This window comes from Tenrec ecaudatus, chromosome 13 (genome assembly GCF_050624435.1).
Source record: "Tenrec ecaudatus isolate mTenEca1 chromosome 13, mTenEca1.hap1, whole genome shotgun sequence".
NCBI lineage: Eukaryota > Metazoa > Chordata > Mammalia > Afrosoricida > Tenrecidae > Tenrec > Tenrec ecaudatus.
In genome coordinates this window covers 104,811,144-104,833,010 of record NC_134542.1, presented here as the reverse complement: position 1 = coordinate 104,833,010, position 21,867 = coordinate 104,811,144, and the positions used below count along the sequence as shown (strand labels likewise).

Sequence of the window (21,867 nt, the reverse complement as noted above, 5' to 3'; positions counted from 1 at the left end):
TATACTATTCCCCAGTAAGATGATAATGATGGCTCTGAAGTGAAGCAGGGCCATATATAAGTCACAGATATATGAATGGATTTTGAGCTTGATTGTAAGCCCTAAGCGAGGAACAATTAGTTCTCATGATGTGGCCCTACTCAATACTTGCCAGCATGAAGAGATTACTGAAGATCTGGGTGCTATAGTAAAGTTTGGTAACAAAATCAGACAGTGTCTGGTTATGATGGATGGATGCATGGATGGATGGATGGATGGATGGATGGATGGATGGATGGATGGATAGATAGATAGATAGACAGATAGCTATAGCTATAGACATAGATATATGCGTCTGGAGTCTTAGAGATGTGAAGTGTCAGCTAAGTCGATACAGAAGCACACCAGCCTGTGTGATCCAAGGGGAGTAGATAGTAAAGTCTTTTATGAGAGGAAGGACCTGTATTAGAGCTCAAATTCAGAGCACCCAGTTTATAAAAAGCTATGGATGACAGTGAAAGCCCCAAATCCAGTAGGCAGCGTCCCCAATTGCATTGAGCCTCTGGGAAATGACCTCTGACAGATGAACGGCCTTGCTATCAGCAGCAGAGGGCATGGAGAAGTGAATCGAGGCTGATGTATTTAAGTTGAATCTAACCTCGTTTGTTCTGCCTGAGGCTTTTCTGTGGAGCTTCTTTTGGTTACTGTTAGTGGTTGGGGTATGTTTTCTTCATAGGAAACCCGGGATATGTCAAACTATGGAGGCAGTAATTGGCTTATGGACATTGACCATAAGGAGCGAATAATAATAATAAGTATAAGAATGAAGAAATTGTTCTTTTGTTTTGAAGAAAATACTGTAAAATTGACTGGGGTAATGAAGGTACAACTCTTAATATAAATTAACTACTTATTAATTATTATGTATGAATTATATATGTGAATTATATGCCAATAAAGCGGCTGAAAAAATTGATTGTGCTGACAATTGCATACCTCCTTTTACTATGTTAAAACTATTGAGTGTATGGTATGTAAATTAAATGTCTACAAACTATTAAAATCAGTTTTATGAACACAAACAAAAAATAATAGCACACATACTTTCTAAACAGGTGTGTCAGTGAGAAAAGAAGAAGACCCTTGAGGAGACTAACACACAGTGGCTGCAACAACGGTGGGAGCACAGCAACTGTCAGGTGCCACGACTGAGCAGTGTTTCATGCTGCTGCACACAGTAGCACCATGAATCAAACCCAACCTCAATATTGTTCAGGATATATTTTCAGTTCAAGACTTAAAGATTATCAGGGGAATAGCTTGGGAGTTAGTACAGCTTCTTTTTCTCTAGGTGCCATGAGAAACTGAAATTCTGTTCTGCATCTTTCGCCTTTTGATCAAGACTTTTCAGTGACTTCTTTGACCAAAGTGTTCAGTATTAGCCGAATATCATGTTCTTCTGGCCTCATGACAAAGAAGGCATTTTCTCTTGGAGGCAATTAGCCACCAGCTCCATTTCAGTGTCCTCCTATTCTTTTGCTTCAGGAAAATAAAAATCAATGTGCTTTGGATGACAACTTGCAAGTTTTAAAAGGGTAATGAAGTAGGACACAGAAAATATTAATATTAGGCCAAATAACTAAGATTTCCTAACTAAACTACGAAACAAAGGAATGAAACCCTGTGAGGTTTCGGTTGCACATGAAAAATGTCAATGGTTACTTACATGGATTTTCAAAGACTGCTTTCTTTTACTGCAGCAGCAGATTGTCAATGCTTTCTCCCAAAGCACCTCTCAGTGGCCATGAACCCCCAATCTTCTGATTAGCAACTGAGAACATCAACCATGTACAAGCCTGGTGATTCCTGTAATTACTAACCTAACCCAACCCACTGCATGAAGACGATTCCTACTCATAGTGATACCATATAGGGTTTATGAATTTGTAAAACTTTATGGACATGCATTGCCTCTACGCTCTCCTGAATAACTGACCTTAAGGTAAGCAGTCCAGCACTTACCATACCATGCAAACAGGGCTCCTCCATTCACTTACTAGCTCGGACTAGTTACTATTTAGAATGACTACCAGTAAATTTAAGGATTAAGAAAGAAAAATAGTAGCAATATGTAGTTTAATGAGTACCAATTCATCTTAAATGAAAATAAGAAGGCCTAAGAGGATTAAAAATATTTCTTACATACTGATAGAAGCTCTAAAACTGCTGTAATATTTCACAGGTCTAAAAATCATCTATTGCTTCTCAAACTCATTCGGGGTCAAAGTTTAATTACAGAGTTATATAAAGACCATTATATAGTGGTAGTAGTGGCAGCAGAAGCACCTAATAAAGGATAGAGGTGAACGTTCTAGAGATAATTATAAGGTAAAAGAGAGGGCAGGAAAGAAACAAGGGTTCATGGCCGGATGACAATATGCTTTACTTACCATGTTATGCAAATTTTTCCTGATCTGCCTGATAACACCAGGAAAGGTGGGTCTAAGCAATTCTTGTAGACTAGAAGGCCATGAATCATATCTGCTATCAACTTCTAGGTTATTAATCCACTATGGAAAAAAACAAACACAATGTTAGTTACCTGCTAAAATATGCAATACTAATAAAAAGAATAATGTTTTGAGAATAATGAGGGCAATGAATGTACAAATCTGCTTTACACAATTGATGTATGTATGGATTGTGGTAAGAGTTGTATGAGCCCCTAATAAAACAATTTTTAAAAGTTATCTGAAAGAATTGCATAGGAAAGCAAAATTTTCAAAATGATATAATAGAGAATTCAGCGGGTGGAAATGAGTTATCCAAATGTAAGTATCTAAACTTTTTCTATTCTGACCCCTTTCACCCAAAACATTGGCAATACAGGCAAGCACTGCCAAAAACAATCTGGATTCATTTCATGTTTGATTTTGAATAATTTTTGGCTGTGGTGCATTCAGAGACCTTTTTACTGTTCCCAAATATTTTTTCACCCACCCTTCCATTCAGTTACATGACCCCATCCTGGGATCATGACTCAAAGAAGCTGCTACAAAGTACAAGCCACAGCACAGAAGATATTTCAACCAAGCAAAACCAATATATGACGTGTTCATAATGCATTATAAAATCTAACACAGCAATAAGAAAATACAAACAACCCATTAGAAAAATAGGTCAAAAATATGACAGAAATTTACAAAAATGAATTTTACAAAACAAACCCAGATGGGCAATAAATAAATTTTTTAAAAAGACTTCTCATACCTTACCTGAAATGAGTTAACTAAAACCACAATAATCCCATTTCAAACTCGTTGAATTGACAAAAGTTCAAATGTATGTTAATATTCAAAAATAGGCAAAGATATAAAACAATGGGGAACTCTCACCTAATGTTGGTGACTCGAACAATTCTTTTATACCAAAAGACCTAGTGAATTTGAAGACTCCATGTATTGCAGTTGTAATTTTCTACCCCACACAAATTATTATACACATGCACCTGTGCACAGGACCGATTGCAGCACAGTTTATAACTGCCTCATCCAAAGGGAACTAAAATAATGTGAATCAACATATGACCAGGTACTCTTTTTGCTTAGAGAGGACATCCCTAAAGTAATGAAAGCCACAGCATGGACAGATATATTCACATCCATGGTCACAGCAGCACTATTCACAAAAGCAAGAAGATGGAAACAACCAAGTGTCAATCAGTAGAAGAACAGATAAACTTTAGTACATACATGCAATGGAATACTATGCATCACTGAAAAGGGACAATAAAACTGGAAAGCCCCTCATGGCATGGATGTCCCTGGAGAACATTATAAATGAATGCAATTAGGCAATTACAAAAAGACAAATAGTATGTGAGAGCATTGTCAGAAAAGGAAAAAACATGACAAGGGTTTGCATAACAGAAAACAAACTTCAATGGTTCTTAGAATGGGGAAGATATAAGAGGACTGGTAGAGCAATAGGCTCAAGGGTAGACATGTATGAACTTGACAGAAGTGGAAGATAGTATTCTACAAGAAGAGGAAGAGAAATCAAAGGGGAATAGGCAGAAAAAGCTATTGAGGGTATTGATAAGTATTTTAAGTTGTTGAATATAAACTGAAGATGTGAAATGTAAACACCCCCCAACTAATTTCACAATGGATTAATAAACTATTTAAGTGAACGGCTGAAAAAAATGAATAACAGATGACAATGTTCCAACAACAGACAGCCATATAACTACAATACACAGTCAAGTCTCTGTGCACTGAAAATGGAATGATTTCTATGACTCAGTGGAAAGTGGAAAGAATATGAAGTATCACTATGCATCATTAATATAAAATAGGCTGAAGGGATTAAAAAACACACCAAATCCATTACAGTAGAGTTAACTCCAATTCACAAAGGGACCTTTGAGAGGAGTGGAATTCCCCTGTGGGTGGGTTCCCACTGCTAATCTGTTAGCAAGTGAACATTTCACTTCTGGGCCACTAAGGGCTCCCGCGGCGGGCTAACATGTATCTATATCTTAGCTTACACATGCCCATAGTACTCCTGGAAGTATACCTTGATGATGCTTTTTGTCTCTGAGGATTGATGAACTAGACAGTATGTGATGGACTTTTCACTGTATAACACTTCGGTATCAAGATTTAAACCATAACAATGGAAATGATATGTATATATTTTTAATGAGTTGTTGCAACTGTTAGCAGCAGTTAGACAATTCTGACACATGGCAACCCATGTGTATAGAGTAAAGCTGTTTCATATGGTTTTCAAGGTTAAGAACGTTTGGAAGCAGATAACTAAACTAACCCTATCTTCTGAAGCACCTCTGAGTAGATCTAAACCGCCATCTTACAGTTAGTAGTAAGTGCTTCACTTTTTGCACTATATGTATTATAAAATATATATGCATACAGGTAAACTAGATCTTCACATATCAACTTCTTTAAGTCTTGAAATATATATATGAAAATTCCTCTAGTTCTTTAATGCTTCCTCCCCACTACTCTCATGATCCCAATGCTACCTTACAAATCTGGCTAGACCAAAGGATGTATACTGGTACAGATAAGAATTGGAAATACAGGGAATCCAGAATAGAAAAACCCCTCAGGACCAATATTGAGAGTAGCCATACCACGAGCGTAAGAGGAAGGTGGGCTAGAAAGGAGGAACCGATCACAAGGATCTACATATAACCCCCTCCATGGTAGACGGACAACAGCAAAGTGGGTGAAGGGAGACAGCGACAATGTAAGACATGACAAAATAATAACAATTTATAAATTATCAAGGGTTCATGGGGGGTGGGAGAGGGAAAATTGTGGAGCTGATACCAAGGGCTCAAGTAGAAAGAAAATGTTTGAGAATGATGATGGCAACAAATGTATAAATGTGCTTGACACAATGGATGGATGGATGGATTGTGCTAAGAGTTGCATGAGCCTGCAATAAAATGATTAAAAAATAAATGTGTGAAAAAATCAAGTTGGTGAAGAATGCAGCTATGGTATTTATGCAAAATTTTTAAATATACAAAATACAAAACAGATTTACAAATCTCAAAAATCCTAAGGAGCAGTTCTACTCTGCCCTATACAGTTGCAATGAGTCAGACTTGTCTCAATGGCAATGTGTTCAGAGTGGGTGTCCTTAAGGAATAAAAGCATGAAACAAGGAAAACAAAATGCACCTCAACTTCAAAAGAAAAATTAGCTGTAGGGAGAAAAGTAGAATTGGGAAGGAATATAAAAAGGCTTCAAAGGAGGTGTTTTTATCCCCATACCAAAAAAAATAAAAGAGCATGGAATGGTTAAATTCACTAAATATGAATGATCAGTCACATGGTTATTAATTATGTTAAACTTTTTTAGTCTTAATAATTAAGATATTTTGAATAGAAAAAAAAGTAGTATATTATGTATCAAAATAAGTTCATTACATCAGCAAGTTAGAGCTCAGGTAATGATTATCTAGGTTATTAATAGTACATGTGTCTTCCAATAAAATTTCTCTAAAGAAAAGGAGGACAAAGCCCACAGACCAGAAAAAGACTAACACACACAAGGTGATAGGCATATATCTAGCACATATCTAATTATTACCTCACAACCAAAAAATTTTACTCTCTTTTATACATAAGGAGACAAAGGCTCATTGATACCATGTATCAAGGATTCATTTATATATTTGCTGATTCCATGAGTCATCAGTGGACTGCCAACCTTGGACTTGTTTGATTTTGCATCAACCAGCCTGTGGTCTTCCTGCTTCCAGGTTTATCAACCCCCACTGCTAAGCAAGTTGATTTGAACAGGACTAACCCCAACCCCCACCTGCTCCAAATGTATGAGCCATTTCTTGACATAAATCGTTTAGTGTGAGGGGCTTGGGAGGAGAGCGGATGTTTTGAGGATGATGAGGGCAATAATTGTGCAAATGTGCTTTACACAATGGATGTAAGTATGGATCGTGATCAGAGCTGTATGAGCCCCTGATAAAATGATTAAAAAATAATTTTTAAAAATTGTTGTGTGTGTGTATATACATACACACATAAGCATCACTGATTTTGCTTCTCTAGAGAACCCAGCATAGCATAGACACCTATAATCAATTGCTTATCTTGGTTTCATGCAAACAAGGGAGATGGTATGAACAACTTAACCTCCCATAAAAGACAAATTAAACTGTAACACAGATAGATACCATTGACCATTAAAAGAATACTCACTGAAATGGCAGGACTCCTGATGTCTACTGCATAGTCGGCCTCAGAGGGCTGGATGTTCAGTTTCAAAACATTATGCAGAGAAAGGCCTTCTATTCCCAATCTGTGTAGACCTTCCATTACATGTGCTTCATTCCTCAAGATGTCAGACAAACTGAAAATACATTGTTTAATTTTAAGCTTTTAAAAATATGTTCATACCATCGTATAGGCCACAAAGACAATATTCTACATCCTATTTTGGTGAAAACTGACCAGGGCCTTAAAAGCTCTTAAGCAGTTAGCTAATATTCAACAATTTTCGCCCCTTCCAAAAGAAAGAAGAGTGAAGAAAACTGAACACACGAGCATATAATTAGTCCAGTTGTCTGTCAGACTATACAAACATCCACCTCATGACCCAAAGACTAGAAGAACTAGATGGCTCCTGGCTATCACAACGGATTGCTCTGTAAGGGATTACACCAAAGAGCTATGGAGGGAAATGCAGAACAAACTCAAAATCAAGAAAAAGACCAAGCTCACCGGCCAGAAAGACTGGTGGAACCGAATACAACTGTGGCCTTCAGTCACCTTTCAGGTCTGGAAATGACCTCACCCCTATGGCTTATTTTCAGTCAGACAACAGACAAGAATAAGACAGGAACTATAACACCAGGGACACAGCCACTCCTTAGGCTAATCAACCAGTTGAGTTCAAAAGGGCAGAATTTACCCAAGGGCAAAATTCAGAACACTTATGAATACAAACAGAAACACAGGGAGGAAATGGGATGAAGGATGTTACATTGTGGGAATTACAATGAAATGATATGGAACAAATAGAAAATTGATCTGCTCTGTCAACTTTTACCAATTCAAAATAGAAATTTTAAAAAGTAAAATAAAGAAATATGTCTCTGCTATGCTCCTCACCATAAAAAACTATTAGTTCAAACTATGATTATCAGACTAGTACAACAATCAAAAAATGTCAATCTTCCTCTTCATCTTGCAAAGTGTGGTGAAGAAGTCAAATGGTGCCTGTCAGAAAGACTAATGTCTTGGATTTGCCTTAAAACAAGTTGTCAATTGTCTATACAGAAGGATATCAGCCCATGTGATCATAAATAATAAAATACCAGCTTTGAGGAGGGAATTGTATTAGAGCTTAAATTCTGACCACTGGTTTGCAGAAGGCTCTAGCTGACAGTGAAAGCCCAAAATCCTTCTAGAGCTCAGTGAAAGCCTGAACTCCATTGACTACGGATGTGAATAGTCTTTCCTTCAAACGAAGTGAATTGAAAAGAAGATTACTGCAGATAACGGTTGTTTAAAATTTAACATATTATCAATTTATTTCCTTTTGACTCTTTTAAAGTTTCTTTTGACTCGTTCTAATTTCTATTATCTTTTGCTTTCTCTTGAATTGAGATTTTCTTATATTTTATTTTGTTGTTGTCGTTGGGGTTTGTTTTTTTTTTTGTATGATTTTCTTTGTGTGAAATCCAGGACAGTTAATCCATAGAGACAGTGAATAGATTAATAATTCCTTAAGGTTATGGCAGGGGAAGTAAAGGGAGAGCTAATAATAATGGGCATAAAAATAAGGTGTTTTAAAATTGTGTTGATGCCTGCACAACTTTTTTTAATGTATTTAAATCATTGGATTATATGGTACATGTATCACATGCCAACAAAACTGTTAAATAAAAAAGGCAATATTATGGCTAGAAAAACTTTTAATAGAATAAAAAATATGATCCATACCTGAATATATCCTGCGTATCTAAATCAATGTGAAGTCCATTGATGAACAGAGCAGAATCTCCAGGCTGTAATCCTAAAGTTCCTTTGAAATACTAAAAGATGTTTTTTAATTATTAGGGAACAGTAAGAAAATATGTAACAGAACAATATCAGTGTTTCTGCGCTCTAGTACATATATGACTCTTGCATCGTCTTATTTCCTATTTCTTCTTTACTCTCAGAGTAGAACTGTGCTTCATAGAGCTTTTGATGGCTGACTTTTCAGGAGGAAGAAGCCAGACTTCTCTTCCAAGGCACCTCTGGAAGAGAAGTCTCAGCCAGAAGTCAAGCACATTACCAATCTGCATCACCTAGGGGCTTCATTAATACAAGAGGACAAACTAAACCAGTATTATTTGCATACAACAAAAAATAACGTGTTTCTTTCTATCCTGTGATAATGTATTACTCTTTCTATTTCATTTCTAAATAAGACATGTGTTCTTTGTTAAGTAAAAAGGAATTCCCTCATAACCAAAGACACTGATTTTCACTCTTTTTAATATTAAAGATGGGAGGAAGCCAGCTATTTAATATTGCATCCACTCTAGGATTTTCCTTTCTAATCTATATATAAAGCTGGTGTCCGTGGAATTTTCTTTAAATATTACTCACCTGTTCCAAAGTAATAGCTGCTTCAGCTCATTAGGGAATCTAGCCTAGAAGGACTTCAAAATCCCACACCTCATTTCCGTTTTCAAAATTAGGTACTCTCAGAAACTCAGAACTGCTGTGCTGAGATCCTGCAAGACCTAACTCTGCAGAGCTCTTCGCAGTTCTTCTCTAAGCGCTGGGCAACTTTGGCACGAAAGTGACTGCACCACTTGCAGTCCATGCAGCAAACCTAACTCAAGGAAAGCACTGCTTTGACTGTGTTTTCTATCTCCTCAATGCCATACCCTCTCTATTCAATCCCTCTTTCTCTCAAAGGACACTGGAACTGTTATTGATAAATTCTGCACCAAGAGAACTAATCCACATAATAGGGGAAAGAAAAAACCTGAGAGACACTAATGTCAGAACTCAATCCTTAGTTCCTCAGGGGTAGGAGGACGATGAGTCCCTTCCATTCCCAGTAGTCAGTGGACCCAATGACATAAAGCTTGACATTTAATACTGCTTTAAGATGTTTGCTGGATAAGTGACTTCTTTTTTAAGAAAAAATTCAGCGATGTAAGGAGAGATTGGGTCGCTGTATTTCTGTTAATGATAGTGGGAAGGTTTGGAAAAAGTTGGACAACATAGTGAATAAAATTAATGTCTTGAATTGTACAAATAAAATTATTGCATTGGCAAATGTTTTGTTCTATACTGGGGCATCAAAAAGTTCACATGGAAAATGGAAGTAAAAGATCATGGAATTTTTCTATAAGCTTTCTGAAGTCCCCTTGTGTATGACCTGGTGCGTATATAAAATTTATCAGAAAGCAAGCAATAAAAGAGAAAGGAAGAGACAACAACGCAATACGGTTACTGGCTGTTGTGTCTTGTCTGATTAAGTAAGGAGCAAGAGCAAAGGATGATGGAGAGTTGTCTCACTGAGAGCTGGACTGTCCTACATGGGAGATGGAAACGGTGTCCACTCATGAGAAGAAATGTACAGCACCTTTCACTCTAAGAAAGTACCGCCTCTGTGGAGTGTTAAATACAGTGCACGCCAGCTTCTGGGTCTAGAGGACAACAACACTTTAAGAAAAAAAAAGTCATGACACTAAATATTTAGAATCTGCATACTTTATGAATGTACTTTATGTTTCTGTATTTTATTGCTTTCTTCAACCTCCCCCCCAAAAACACTGTTATTTTAAGATTCTTTAGGGGTCAAGTCCTAAATTTAAGGTAACTATTACGTAGTGTTGCTCTGGAAGCTAAAACTAACTACATGACTCTTTACATTGGTCTTTTTAAAAATTAATAAATATTTAATTCACTTACTTCTAAGATTTAATTAACTAATACTTTAAACATGAAGACTAAGAAAATCTGAAGTGAAGTTAACATTGTCTTAAAAGAACACAAGTATTTATTTTCTTTAAGCATCCAAAAAGAAAGCTGAGTAGTTGGCTGCAAAATGGATAAAGGCAACAAATAAGAAAAGTTATCGTGTAACTTCCCCCAAAGGCTCAGGAACTGATAACAGAAGGGTCTCAAGAATGAGAAGGATTGGTAAAAACAAGAGAATAACTTGAAGTCAGTGTTACACAGCCAAATGACTACTGCCACCTTCTTACCCAATCCCTAGTCCAGAAAAGCTGGAAGTGCATTCCTTGAAAGGATTAGAGTAGACCTATGAAGTACAGGAAATTGAGCCTGACTGAGGACAAGGAGACTAACTCCAGGTGACCAAATTCTCTTCCTGACGTTACTTCCTCAACTCCAGTAGTCGGACTCCTCCCCGAAGGCAGAATGTTAGAAGGTGTTTTCTTCGAAGGAATCAGATCCGCTGCAGAGGAACAATTTGTATACGCGGTGGATGGAGTTCTTAGGAAGTATCTGTACCTGGCACTCTCCAATCAGCTTTCTAATGCTTCACTCTTAAATTTAGGGAAGGAAGCAAGGATCACGTGATACCTGAGGCAGGCTCTAATATTAAAACTAAAAGATCAAGACAACATAAAAGGCAATTGAAGAAAGTGGAAAACACTGAGGTACTCACTACTATCTTCATAGAGATAACAGAAATAAAGTCCAAGATTAAAAAGAACAATAAAAACCCTTGAAAATTAGTTTTAACAACCAAAGGACAAACTTCAACAAATGGATTGAAAATCTTCTTTTGAAAGTAAAGCAAAAATGGCCAAAAAGTAGAAAATAAAAAATAGAACTATCCTAGACTAGTAGAAGTTTAACAACTAAACTAAAAGATTTCTAGGGAAAAAGGAGATAGGCACAAGAGGGAATAAATTGCAATGAATACTTTAGGAAGATACCCCATGCTGACCAACACAGCTTTTTCAGAAGTGAGAGTCCTGGTGGCGCAGTGGCCATGCACTGGACTGCTAACTGCAGGGTCCGCAGTTAAAAACTGCCGGCCATTCTGAGGGAGAAAGGAGACTTTCTACTCCCATAATGATGAGCCTGGGTATCAACTTGATGGCACTGAATCTTTTGAGTTTCACCAAAACCAGACACTACAGAGATGGGGAAAAAAATTCACACCAAGCAAAACGCTGTGAAATTTCAGATTATTAGGATCAAAGAAAAGAACCTAGAAAATTCCAGAAAGAAAACAGGTCTCAAATAAAAGCTCAAAAATGAGTATGGTTGTAAATGTATATATATTAAAAACCACCAAAAACACAATGTCATCAAGTCAATCCCAACTCAAACAACCCTATACAGGCTTCCCAAAGTTAAATGCTTATAGGAGCAGAGTAACTGATAACCTTACAAGTTAGCTGTCCAACACCTGACTACAGCACCCCCAGGGCATATGTACATACATCTGCTGTATATCCATAGATAAGATAAAGCAGATGGGAGCACAGTTATGGATGCTTCCTAGACATATCCAAACAATTCATGGAGTTATTTTACTGGGGTGAAGGTCTTAGAACCATAGTCTTATGGGATAATTTAGTCAATTGACAAAGCACGGTTCATAAAGTTAATGTTCTACACTCCTTGACTACACATCTTGATTTTTAGGTAACTGTTGATTGTTCTGGTCTTTAAGGGATATATTACTCACATTTGAGATTCTTTCATTTTAGAGTCTCATCTATTATTTGGCCTAAAGATCACCTTCAGGAATGATTATAGCTCAAAGTCAAAAGGATGCTTTAGGGCAGTAAGTGCGTGAATTTTTTGTTTTGTTTTGTTTTTGGGGGGGGGGTTGGTTTTGCTGTTTTTCTCCAGTTCTAACTGGGACCTTCTACTGTGTTCCTGGTCAGAGTAGTGGAAAGGAGACACCATGTAGTTTTGGTCTCAGCTGAGAAGAGGCATGGTTCTTGTGGGCTCTTAGTCCTGCAGACTAGTTTCTACCGAGGCTCTGACCGATTTCCTTCATTCTCTTGTATTCCAGATGATAGGGACTGAGAGTCCTAGCTTAGGCGGCTGCTTGAAAACTTTTAAGATCCCAGGCACAATGTACCAAACTAGGGTGTAGAATAGTAATTAGCTCACTAATAAAAGAACACACGGACTGGAAATAATGAGACACATCATACACATAATAACCAATGTCACCAATTTGTGTTAAAGTTATTAAACGAGGACCTAATTCACTGTGTACATGCTCACCTAAAAAAATAATAATATATTGCAATTTATAGTTAGCCTACACTTGTTTAATCTCCCTGTCTCAATTCTGTTTTAACCCTATAATGTCGAGTGCTATGTTTTCATAACATATAATTAAAACGTGTCTGGTACAGAATTATAAAGCTTTTGGAGCCGACGACGATGTAGATGAATCCGTCACACTTTACTAGTACAAATGCACACCGCCAGTCACGCATTTTAGCGGCAAAACGCTTGACTAGTGGCACGTTTGACCAATTGTGCACTTGAGGTTAAGTGGTTGTTGGCGTTGAGTGCATTTTATGATAATTTTCAATCTAGTGAAGTTTTAGTGTTGATATTTTGTATATGTTCATAAAACTATAGTTTTATGTCATAGTTGTAATACTCATAAAAAACATATTTATTAAATATTTCCGTTTTTTCAAAATCTAATGACTTCGTTACATTCGTCTTTTGAAGCAACAGTGACAAAAATTACCACAGCATGGATTGTGATTTCTTTTATGGAAAATGGGTAATTTATGACCTAGATGGAAGTGGTACAGACTCAGACAAGGAACCAGATGCTAATATGGATGAAATTGATAAATAACATGTGTATTATATTTAAAATTTTTGATTTTACAATATAAAAATTTAATTATATTGCTATTCAAACTATTTTGATAACAATATTTATTTTTCCCTATAATAGGAAGTGAATATACACCCAATTATTCTGATTTGGATGAATTAGAAGACCTCGTAGTTAGTAATGATAACACTAGTGAAGATGAGTTAGAAACCTCAGTTGTTGAAGTTGAAGAATCAATTCCAGTAACTATAAGTTCAAAGCCATCTACATCAAGAAATCGAATTCCTCTTTGGGGGCACATTTCTGGAGACGGTACAACTAGACCTCTGCCCAAATGGTTAGGACAAATAGATTCTTCTGGGGTAGTAAAATGTCCTGTTGAATATTTTAGATATTTTTTTTCTCGAAGGATCTCATTACTCATATTGTCGACCAATCAAATCTTTATGCAATCCAGCAAAATCCCAATTAACCTCTTGCACTGAGTAGCCAGGAACTTGAGCAATTTTGGGGTAAACTGCTTGATTTGATTGACTTGCTAATTGCAAAGTACAGAATTCACATCAGATCAAAAAAATATTATCACAAATTATTCTTTCATTTAATAGATGTGACTGTTGTGAACTCTTGGCTACTTTATCGTAGAGACTGTGAGAGCCTTCAGTTTCAATTTTAAAAAAATCAAAAATCTGCAAGAGTTCAAAATGAGCATCGCCAAAGCTCTTCTTCTTGAAGGAAAAAGCAATAGACCAACAAAAAGATGCAGACCTTCTACTAGCAGTTTGCTAACAAAAAGAGAAGAGTCTGGGGTCTTAAAGGCTTGAAGGTGAACAAGCGGCCATCAAGCTCAGAAGCAAAAAAGCCCACATGGAAGAAGCACACCGGCCAGTGCGATCACGAGGTGCCAAGGGACCAGGTATAAGGCATCATGCAAAAAAAAACAACGATATAAGTGTGTGTATGTATGTGTCTATATATACCACATTAAATGAAGGGGGAAGTGCAGAGTGGAGACCCAAGGTCCAAGTGTCGGCCAATGGAGATCCCCTCATAGAGGCGTTTAGGAGAGGAGATGGGTTAATTAGGGTGCGAGGTAGTACCGATGAAGAACACAGCTTTCCCCCAGATCCTGGATGCTTCCTCACCCCAACTACCATGATCCGAATTCTACCTTGCAGGCCTGGATAGGACAGAGGCTGTACACTGGTACATATGAGGGCTGGAGGTACAGGGAATCCAGGGTGGATGATACCTTCAGGACCAAGGGTGTGAGGGACGATACTGGGAGAGTGGAGGGTGAGTGGGTTGGAAAGGGGGAACTGATTACAAGGATCCACATGTGACCTCTTCCCTGGGAGAGGGACAGCAGAGAAGGGGGAAGGGAGACTCCGGATAGGGCAAGATATGACAAAATAACGATGTATAAATTACCAAGGGCACATGAGGGAGGGGAGAAAGGGGAGGGAGGGGAAAAAAAAAAGAGGACCTGATGCAAGGGGCTTAAGTGGAGAGCAAATGCCTTGAGAATGATTGGGGCAGGGAATGTATGGATGTGCTTTATACAATTGATGTATGTATATGTATGGATGGTGATAAGAGTTGTATGAGTCCCTAATAAAATATAAAAAAAGAAATAGAGGAGAAAAAAATGATTAGGGCAAAGACTGTACAGATGTGCTTTATACAATTGATGTATGTATATGTATGAACTGTGATAAGAATTGTATGAGCCCCTAATAAATTGATAAAATTAAAAAAAAAAAAAAAGAGAAGAGTCCTGCCAAAATAAGTATCCCTGGAAGAAATACCTGTTTGGATGGTCTTTACCATTACCCTGAGATCGCAAACAGAGGGAGAAGCAAAAATGTAAATTGCAAGAGTGCACCAGTATTTTTCTGCAGCAAAGGCAAAGTTCATCTTTGTCTCACAAAAGAAAAAAACTATTTTGTTCAATTTCACACTAACTAAAATTATAAACAAATAAATGTTGTATTATATTTTATAAATACAATAAGTTTTCAGTTTGTTTTTAATTTAATAATAAAATAAGATGAAAAATATAGAAATGAAGGTGCATTTTTTTATTCTTGCATTATAAATCCATGGACAGATGTGACAATTTGGTTACATTTTTAAAACATCGCAAATTTTATATTTTTAAAATATATTTTGGTTGTTATGTATATTATATATATAATATATAAAATATATTATATATGTTGATTACCGAAAGTAAAGAATAAAAACAAAAAAATTTTCCTGAAATTAATAATTCCAGCATTATAGGGTTAAATACATTACCATGAGCTAAATCAATGGCACTATAAGCCAAAGAACCATATGCTCCAGGGAGATGATCAATAAGATGCCTGTCGGTCATGACCTCTTTAGGGGGGGTGTCAAACGACCCTTTCACAGGGGTTGCCTGATTCATAACAGTAGCAAAATTGGAGTTATGAAGTAGCAATGGAAATAATTTTATGGTTCGGGGGTCATCACAACATGAGGAATCCATCTTACAGGGTTGCGGTATTAGGAGGGTTGAGAACCACTGCTCTACCATAAAATGACAAAGATGTCTCTAAGGTGAACCAGAAGCAGATAGGAAACAGATTTATGAATGGATGTGGGGCTTACATTTAACTCTAGCTCCAACCTAAGAACAAGTAGTTCTAATGACATGTCATTACTCAGTACTTGTCCTCATGAAGGAAACATGGAAGATATGGGTGCAATAGCAATGTGTGGTGAAGAAATGAGATGGTGCCCAAGAATCAGATAGGATAGCATCTGGATTCTTAAAGGGTTATTTTCAAACGAGCAACCATCTAAGTAAGATGTCAACAAAGCCCACATGGAAGAAGTACAACAACTTCTGTGATTCAAGGATGTAACTGATATCATACAAATCCACAGTGTGGAATGACATACGAGCTTAAATTGTGAAATTCTAGTTTGCAGAAGGCTGTAACAGTGGAAGCCCAAAATACACTCACAGGAACTACACAGAGAGTAAGTCTCTGGTGATTTCCCTCTGACCATAATTGAGGAATAGGAGAGACAATCATAGCAGATAAAGTGACAGGACGGACTGAAATGGTTAAAACTCTGTCATTTGATCATCCTTTTAATACACTTTGAAAATTCCAAAAAGCAATAAAATGTTAAAAACCAAACTCGCTGCCATCCAGCCAATGCTGATTCATAGTGACCACCGATGGTATTAAAAGACTGTAACTTTTTATAGGAATAAAGCCGTCTTTCTCCTGAGCAGATGCTGGTAGTTTTGAACTGCTGACCATGCAGACTGCAGGCCAATGTGTAACCACTACACCGCCAGGGAATCCCTCCAAATTTTCCCTCTAAAAACCTCATGATTTCTATAGGACAGACTCCCAGCCTCAAATTCTATCAGGTTAAAATCAAGAATTGAAGAAAAAATTTTATTTTGTAGAGTCTTGTTTCCGATGCAACTTTTCTCTCAAGGATTCAAAATGATACATACTTCAAAATAAGGGAGTAAACATAGAAGGCATAGAATTCACAACACTGGGGACACAATCTAGAAGTAAAAAGAAGGTTACAGGATGACTGGCATACACTAAGCATAAAGAGAAATTAGTACATATTAAAACAGATCAGAAAATGATAGGTTCCCTGACACATCTGAACCTGAAATGTATTTTGATAATCACAGGAAAGTTGTACATTGAATTACAATGTACAGACAAAGCAGCAAATGAAAAATAAGATATTTATTAACTTTAGGGAAAACAAATTTGAGCATGAAAAGAGTCATTACAAATGAGCTGTAAATGGCTTTGCACATAATAATAGTATAATTATTTATTTCCCTCTAAAATTAATAACCTAAAAATATTAGGAAGGTAAGACAGGAAAAGTGCTTATAGACAGTAATGATGGAATGTTGTAAGTAGGAAAGAAAATTAAACTCATCTTCAAACTAGGAAGCCATTACACATAAGATCTGAAACTGAAAACAAAGAACCAATGCAAACATATCAATTGTCTGGAGATAAATATCAAAATAATCGGCTTAGGTCAACAACATTCCTACAAACCACAATAAAACGTGTGTGTGTGTGTGTGTGTGTGTGTGTGTGTATGTGTGTGTGTGTGTGTATCAGCTAAGAATTGAAAGTGGCTACACCTCTGGGAAGAGGAATCTGATAGTGGGTGGCATTTCTGACCAACATGGCAGCACCATTTGACTCTCAATTATAGTTAAATTCAACTGATAGAAAATAAAAAACTATATGGAAGATTACAAAAATCAATCCAGATTTGCTACCTTTGATTAAAAAGAGAGTAGCACTGTTAGAGAGTTCTGGTTTAATGCGGATTTTCTCATTCGGACATAACACAAAACAAAAATGCTGGTATTTTCCATTGGTAATTACCTTCTGATTCTCTTCAACTTCAGTCCTTAGTTCTGAACTCACAGCTGTTTTCGTTATGGCTCTAAGAAAGTAAAAAATTATAATTGGTGCTTAGTTTAATATATGATATAGATACTCTGCTGTTTTCTGATATTTAAGTGTGAAACAGATTATATATGTTGCAAACAGATTATAAAAACTAAATGGAAAAACACTTAAGTCTTTACAATCAGTATAAGCTCATTTCACCTAAGCTGTGCCTTTCCATTACTACAAGATACAACATCAAAGAAAACTAACAGCAGCAGCAGCATTTTAAAGAAAGTGCAGTTGATTCTGAATTCTTTGTTTAATATCTGGAACTCTATTCTTATAAATCATCTCTAGTGTTCCAAGGATTAAAGATGCGTTTAAATAAACTAAATCAACACTGTGTTTATTTTATTTAAGTTCTCAAAGCAGAGGTAGAATTCTTCATATATCTTTTCAAATAGCATAAAGACTAAATGAGATTTTACTATATGACTGTCAGTCCTATTTAAGAATATAAAAAAAGTATTACATAGACTAACAAGCAAATATATTTACATAATTCTCATCTCATGCTAGAAGCCAAAAATCACTTTTGTAAAGCAAGAAAAAAATTAGAATCAATTATATCATTAGCTTCTAAATTTGACTTGTAAAACAATTTTGCCCCAAAAGGCAGCAGTTGAAAGCAATGTAAGAAACCTGCATGCACTCAATATATTCTTCTGTCGCTATGAATAAATCATTTCGCCTGTTTCATACGAGGCTAAATGTGTATAAAATCCTTCATAGAGGAAAATCTGTGCTAGACTTCAGATAATACATGTACATACATTATATTTTGTTAATGCGTCCAATCCTGAAAGATAATACTATTCCCGTTTTATTTGTCAGGATGCTGAAACAGGTAGTTCATTGCAAAGGTCATACAAACAATAAATGGCAGGGCCAGCAACATAACAATAATAAATCTCTTAGGCCATGAAATGTGTCGGCTTATTTTTTTCACAAAGACAATACTATTAGAAGTACTGGCAGCAGGAATAGCAATACAGGGTTTTTAGTTCTGAGAATTTTCCTACACAATTACCTCATTTGCATACCGGATACATGTAATTGAGTCACTATGCTAAGGAGAGCTTCTCTAGTTTTTATCGGCATTACCTGGCTTTGGTAGGGAAATTTTGACTAAGGTCCTTCATGACCACCAAAGCCAACTCAACAGGAGTAGCGAGGATTCTGGCAGCAGTCTGGAAACTTAGATCTGCAATAATGTTGAATATAATTTAAAGTGCATTAATCTAGTGCAATGAAACAAAAGAAAAGACTACACATTTCCAGCTATTTTCAGAGTAATTAACAATGACTTAGAATGCAACCATCAGAAAGGGTAACCTTTGTCTAATTTCAGTTTGTATTCGCTTCACAGCTCCCTAAATTACACATAGTTAACAGTTCCTTACTCTGAGGGCTTACACATAAGGTCACATCGTAACACCTTTCTTGGTAACTACTGTCAAATCCGCCACCTGTCTCCTGGCAAAGCAATCCATACAGGAAGAGAACACTGCCAGAGCCTGTGTCATAGCCATGACTGGGTTGTGAATAGATTTACTAGGATCAATACAGTGTTCATTGATTAATTTTCAGAAGCAGATCAGTAGGCCTTTCTTACTAGTCCACCTTAGTGTGGCAGCATCATTAAAACATCTTCAGCATCATAACAACACACAAGTCTCCAGTGACAGATGGGTAGTGGCACATGAGGAACAGTTGCCAGGAATCACACCAGGGATTCCATCAAGGTGAGAAGTCTAGCACTGAACCACCAACACTTCACACTAACTGACATTAAATTAAGCCCATATCTGTTCTGATTTTACAGCATACTAAAAACTATACACAGTAATCAGGCTTTTCAAGTCTTTGAATGAGGAGCTGTGGTGATGTACTGGCTACCCAGTGAGCTGCTAAGCGAAAGGTCATCCTCAGTCTATCCTCAGGAGAAATGCACAGCTTTCTATCTGGAAGAGGGCTGGTCTGGGAGACCCACAGGGCAGTTCTCCCCTGACCTGCAGGCTCACAGTGAGGCAGACTCTACTCGATGGCAGGGAGTTCTTTGGAACAGAAAAGAATTACAAAGCCTTGCTATGTTTACATGCCTTCAGTAGTCAATATGTTGTATAACTGTAAACTTCTAGAAACGAAGACAAAAATACTTCAAGAGATACCTGCTTATGGAAATGATCTAATGTTTCACTTATATTATCTGTCCACAGAAGTGCTTTCTTTCTTCTGTGATTAACCATAATTAACAGCTATGTCTTTAAAATCTGTGGGCATCTTATGATTATGTAAACATATAAAATAACATTTTTATTTGATTTTTTTAAAATCACAAATAACCAACATGTAAGCAAGGGCTTTCTATACACTTCCACTACCTTGCAACTGCCAGACTTTTAAAGGTGCCATTTCATTGGTGCTCTCCACAAGATGCTTTCTGAATTCTTTCAACTGTCCGTTCAGAGCAGGGTGCAGATCTCTAAAAGACAAAGTCATTATTTCACCTGTCCTTTATTTCTCAGAACACACTTGAAAAGGGGTTATTATCATGATTTTCCCTTCTCAATCCGAGGTAATTGTTTACATTATGCAAATCTGAATATAATTATTCAAAATATTATAGCACATGGTAGGCAGGAAGAGGAGACTTAGAGGAGAGAACAAAAAAGACTGAAACCTTATCTATTTTACTGCCTTCTTCTCCCTTTAATTAAAATGGTGTTTCCTGCAAGTAATGCAGTAACTTTCAATTCTGGGTGGTGAACACATCAGCATATGTTACAGTATCCTCTAAACTTTTTTGCAACAACAGGAACGATTACCATATGAGTATATACAGCTATAAAAATAAGGAGCTGGACAGAAATATCTATAGGCATATGGTAATACAAGTATGTGTGTGCATGCATGTACATTATCCATATACACAGTAAGTCACAGAGTGACTTAACCAAACACCTCTGGTTTGAAGATTCAGAACCATGGTAACAGGAGACAATTCAGGTAACTAGTAAATATAGTTCATAAAATAAAAGATCCACACCATGGTGATGTGAGTTCATCAAAAGCCTGTGAGAGTGGAGCCTGTGAGATTTTGATTTGCTGATGGGGCATGACTCAAAATACGGAGAAACAGCTGCAAAAATCTGCTAATAATTGGGACTTGGTATCTGTGAAGTATGAATCTAGAAAACTGGAAATGGTCAAAAATGAAACGGAACTCATAAATATCTATATCTTGGGCATTCACTGCAAGCAAGTCAATGTCTATGCATAGAGACACCATGGGGCAGGGAAGAACTGCCTATAAGTTTCTGAGACTAACTCTTTACTAGAGTAGGAAGCCCCATATTTCTCCTATAGAGCAGCTGCTAGTTTAAACTGCAGACTTTGAAGTTAGCAGTTCAACTCCTATGTCACCAGGGAATTAGTGAGTCTTAAAATGAACTGATACTGGCCATCTTGAATCAGAAAATCAAATTATTTACAATGCCAGAAGTAAAACAATCAAGAGGAATGGCATGGCATTCATTGTCAAAAAGCATACCGCAAAATCAATCATGAAATACAGTGCTATCTGCGATATGATTATATAGACCAGCCTTCAAGAAAATTCAAACAATACAACTGTTATTCAAATTTATGCATCAATCACAAAAGCTAGGAATGAAAAAATCAAGATGCATTGATAATTATTGGTGATTACAATGCAAAAGTTGAGGGGGGAGAACAGAAGGATTTCTCCCAAGTTGTCTCCCCCAAATATGTGCCAAACTTAGCTGCTTGTGAATGACTGACTATACACTTGGAGGTCATCAGGAGTAGATCAGGGGTCATTCTCCATAAGAGCTATCAGCCATCCACAGCAAGCAGTCACCACTGTTTAGCCCACAACAAGTAGGGTCCACTCCCTTCTGATAAGGATAGTGGTTGTCTGTTTCCTTGTAGGAGACCCTAGAGAGGTCAAACCCATCCAAGGATGACCAAGGTTAGGCTGCCATCCTGAATCTGGAATTCGCCCATCTTGTCACATG

The 21,867-nt window shown here is 36.9% G+C and overlaps 1 protein-coding gene across 1 annotated transcript in view; it reads right to left on the bottom strand.

Annotated features, from left to right (window-relative positions):
• The window catches only part of UGGT1 (UDP-glucose glycoprotein glucosyltransferase 1), a 180,414-nt gene that overhangs the window by 97,392 nt on the left and 61,155 nt on the right, over window positions 1-21,867 (bottom strand). Inside the window, exons 9-14 of the mRNA XM_075529977.1 lie at window positions 20,212-20,312; window positions 18,932-19,031; window positions 17,759-17,819; window positions 8,480-8,571; window positions 6,734-6,884; window positions 2,430-2,549 (exon numbers count right to left, since the gene is read on the bottom strand). Coding sequence (XP_075386092.1) covers window positions 2,430-2,549; window positions 6,734-6,884; window positions 8,480-8,571; window positions 17,759-17,819; window positions 18,932-19,031; window positions 20,212-20,312 — 625 coding nt within the window. The remainder of the gene's footprint in view (window positions 1-2,429; window positions 2,550-6,733; window positions 6,885-8,479; window positions 8,572-17,758; window positions 17,820-18,931; window positions 19,032-20,211; window positions 20,313-21,867) is intronic.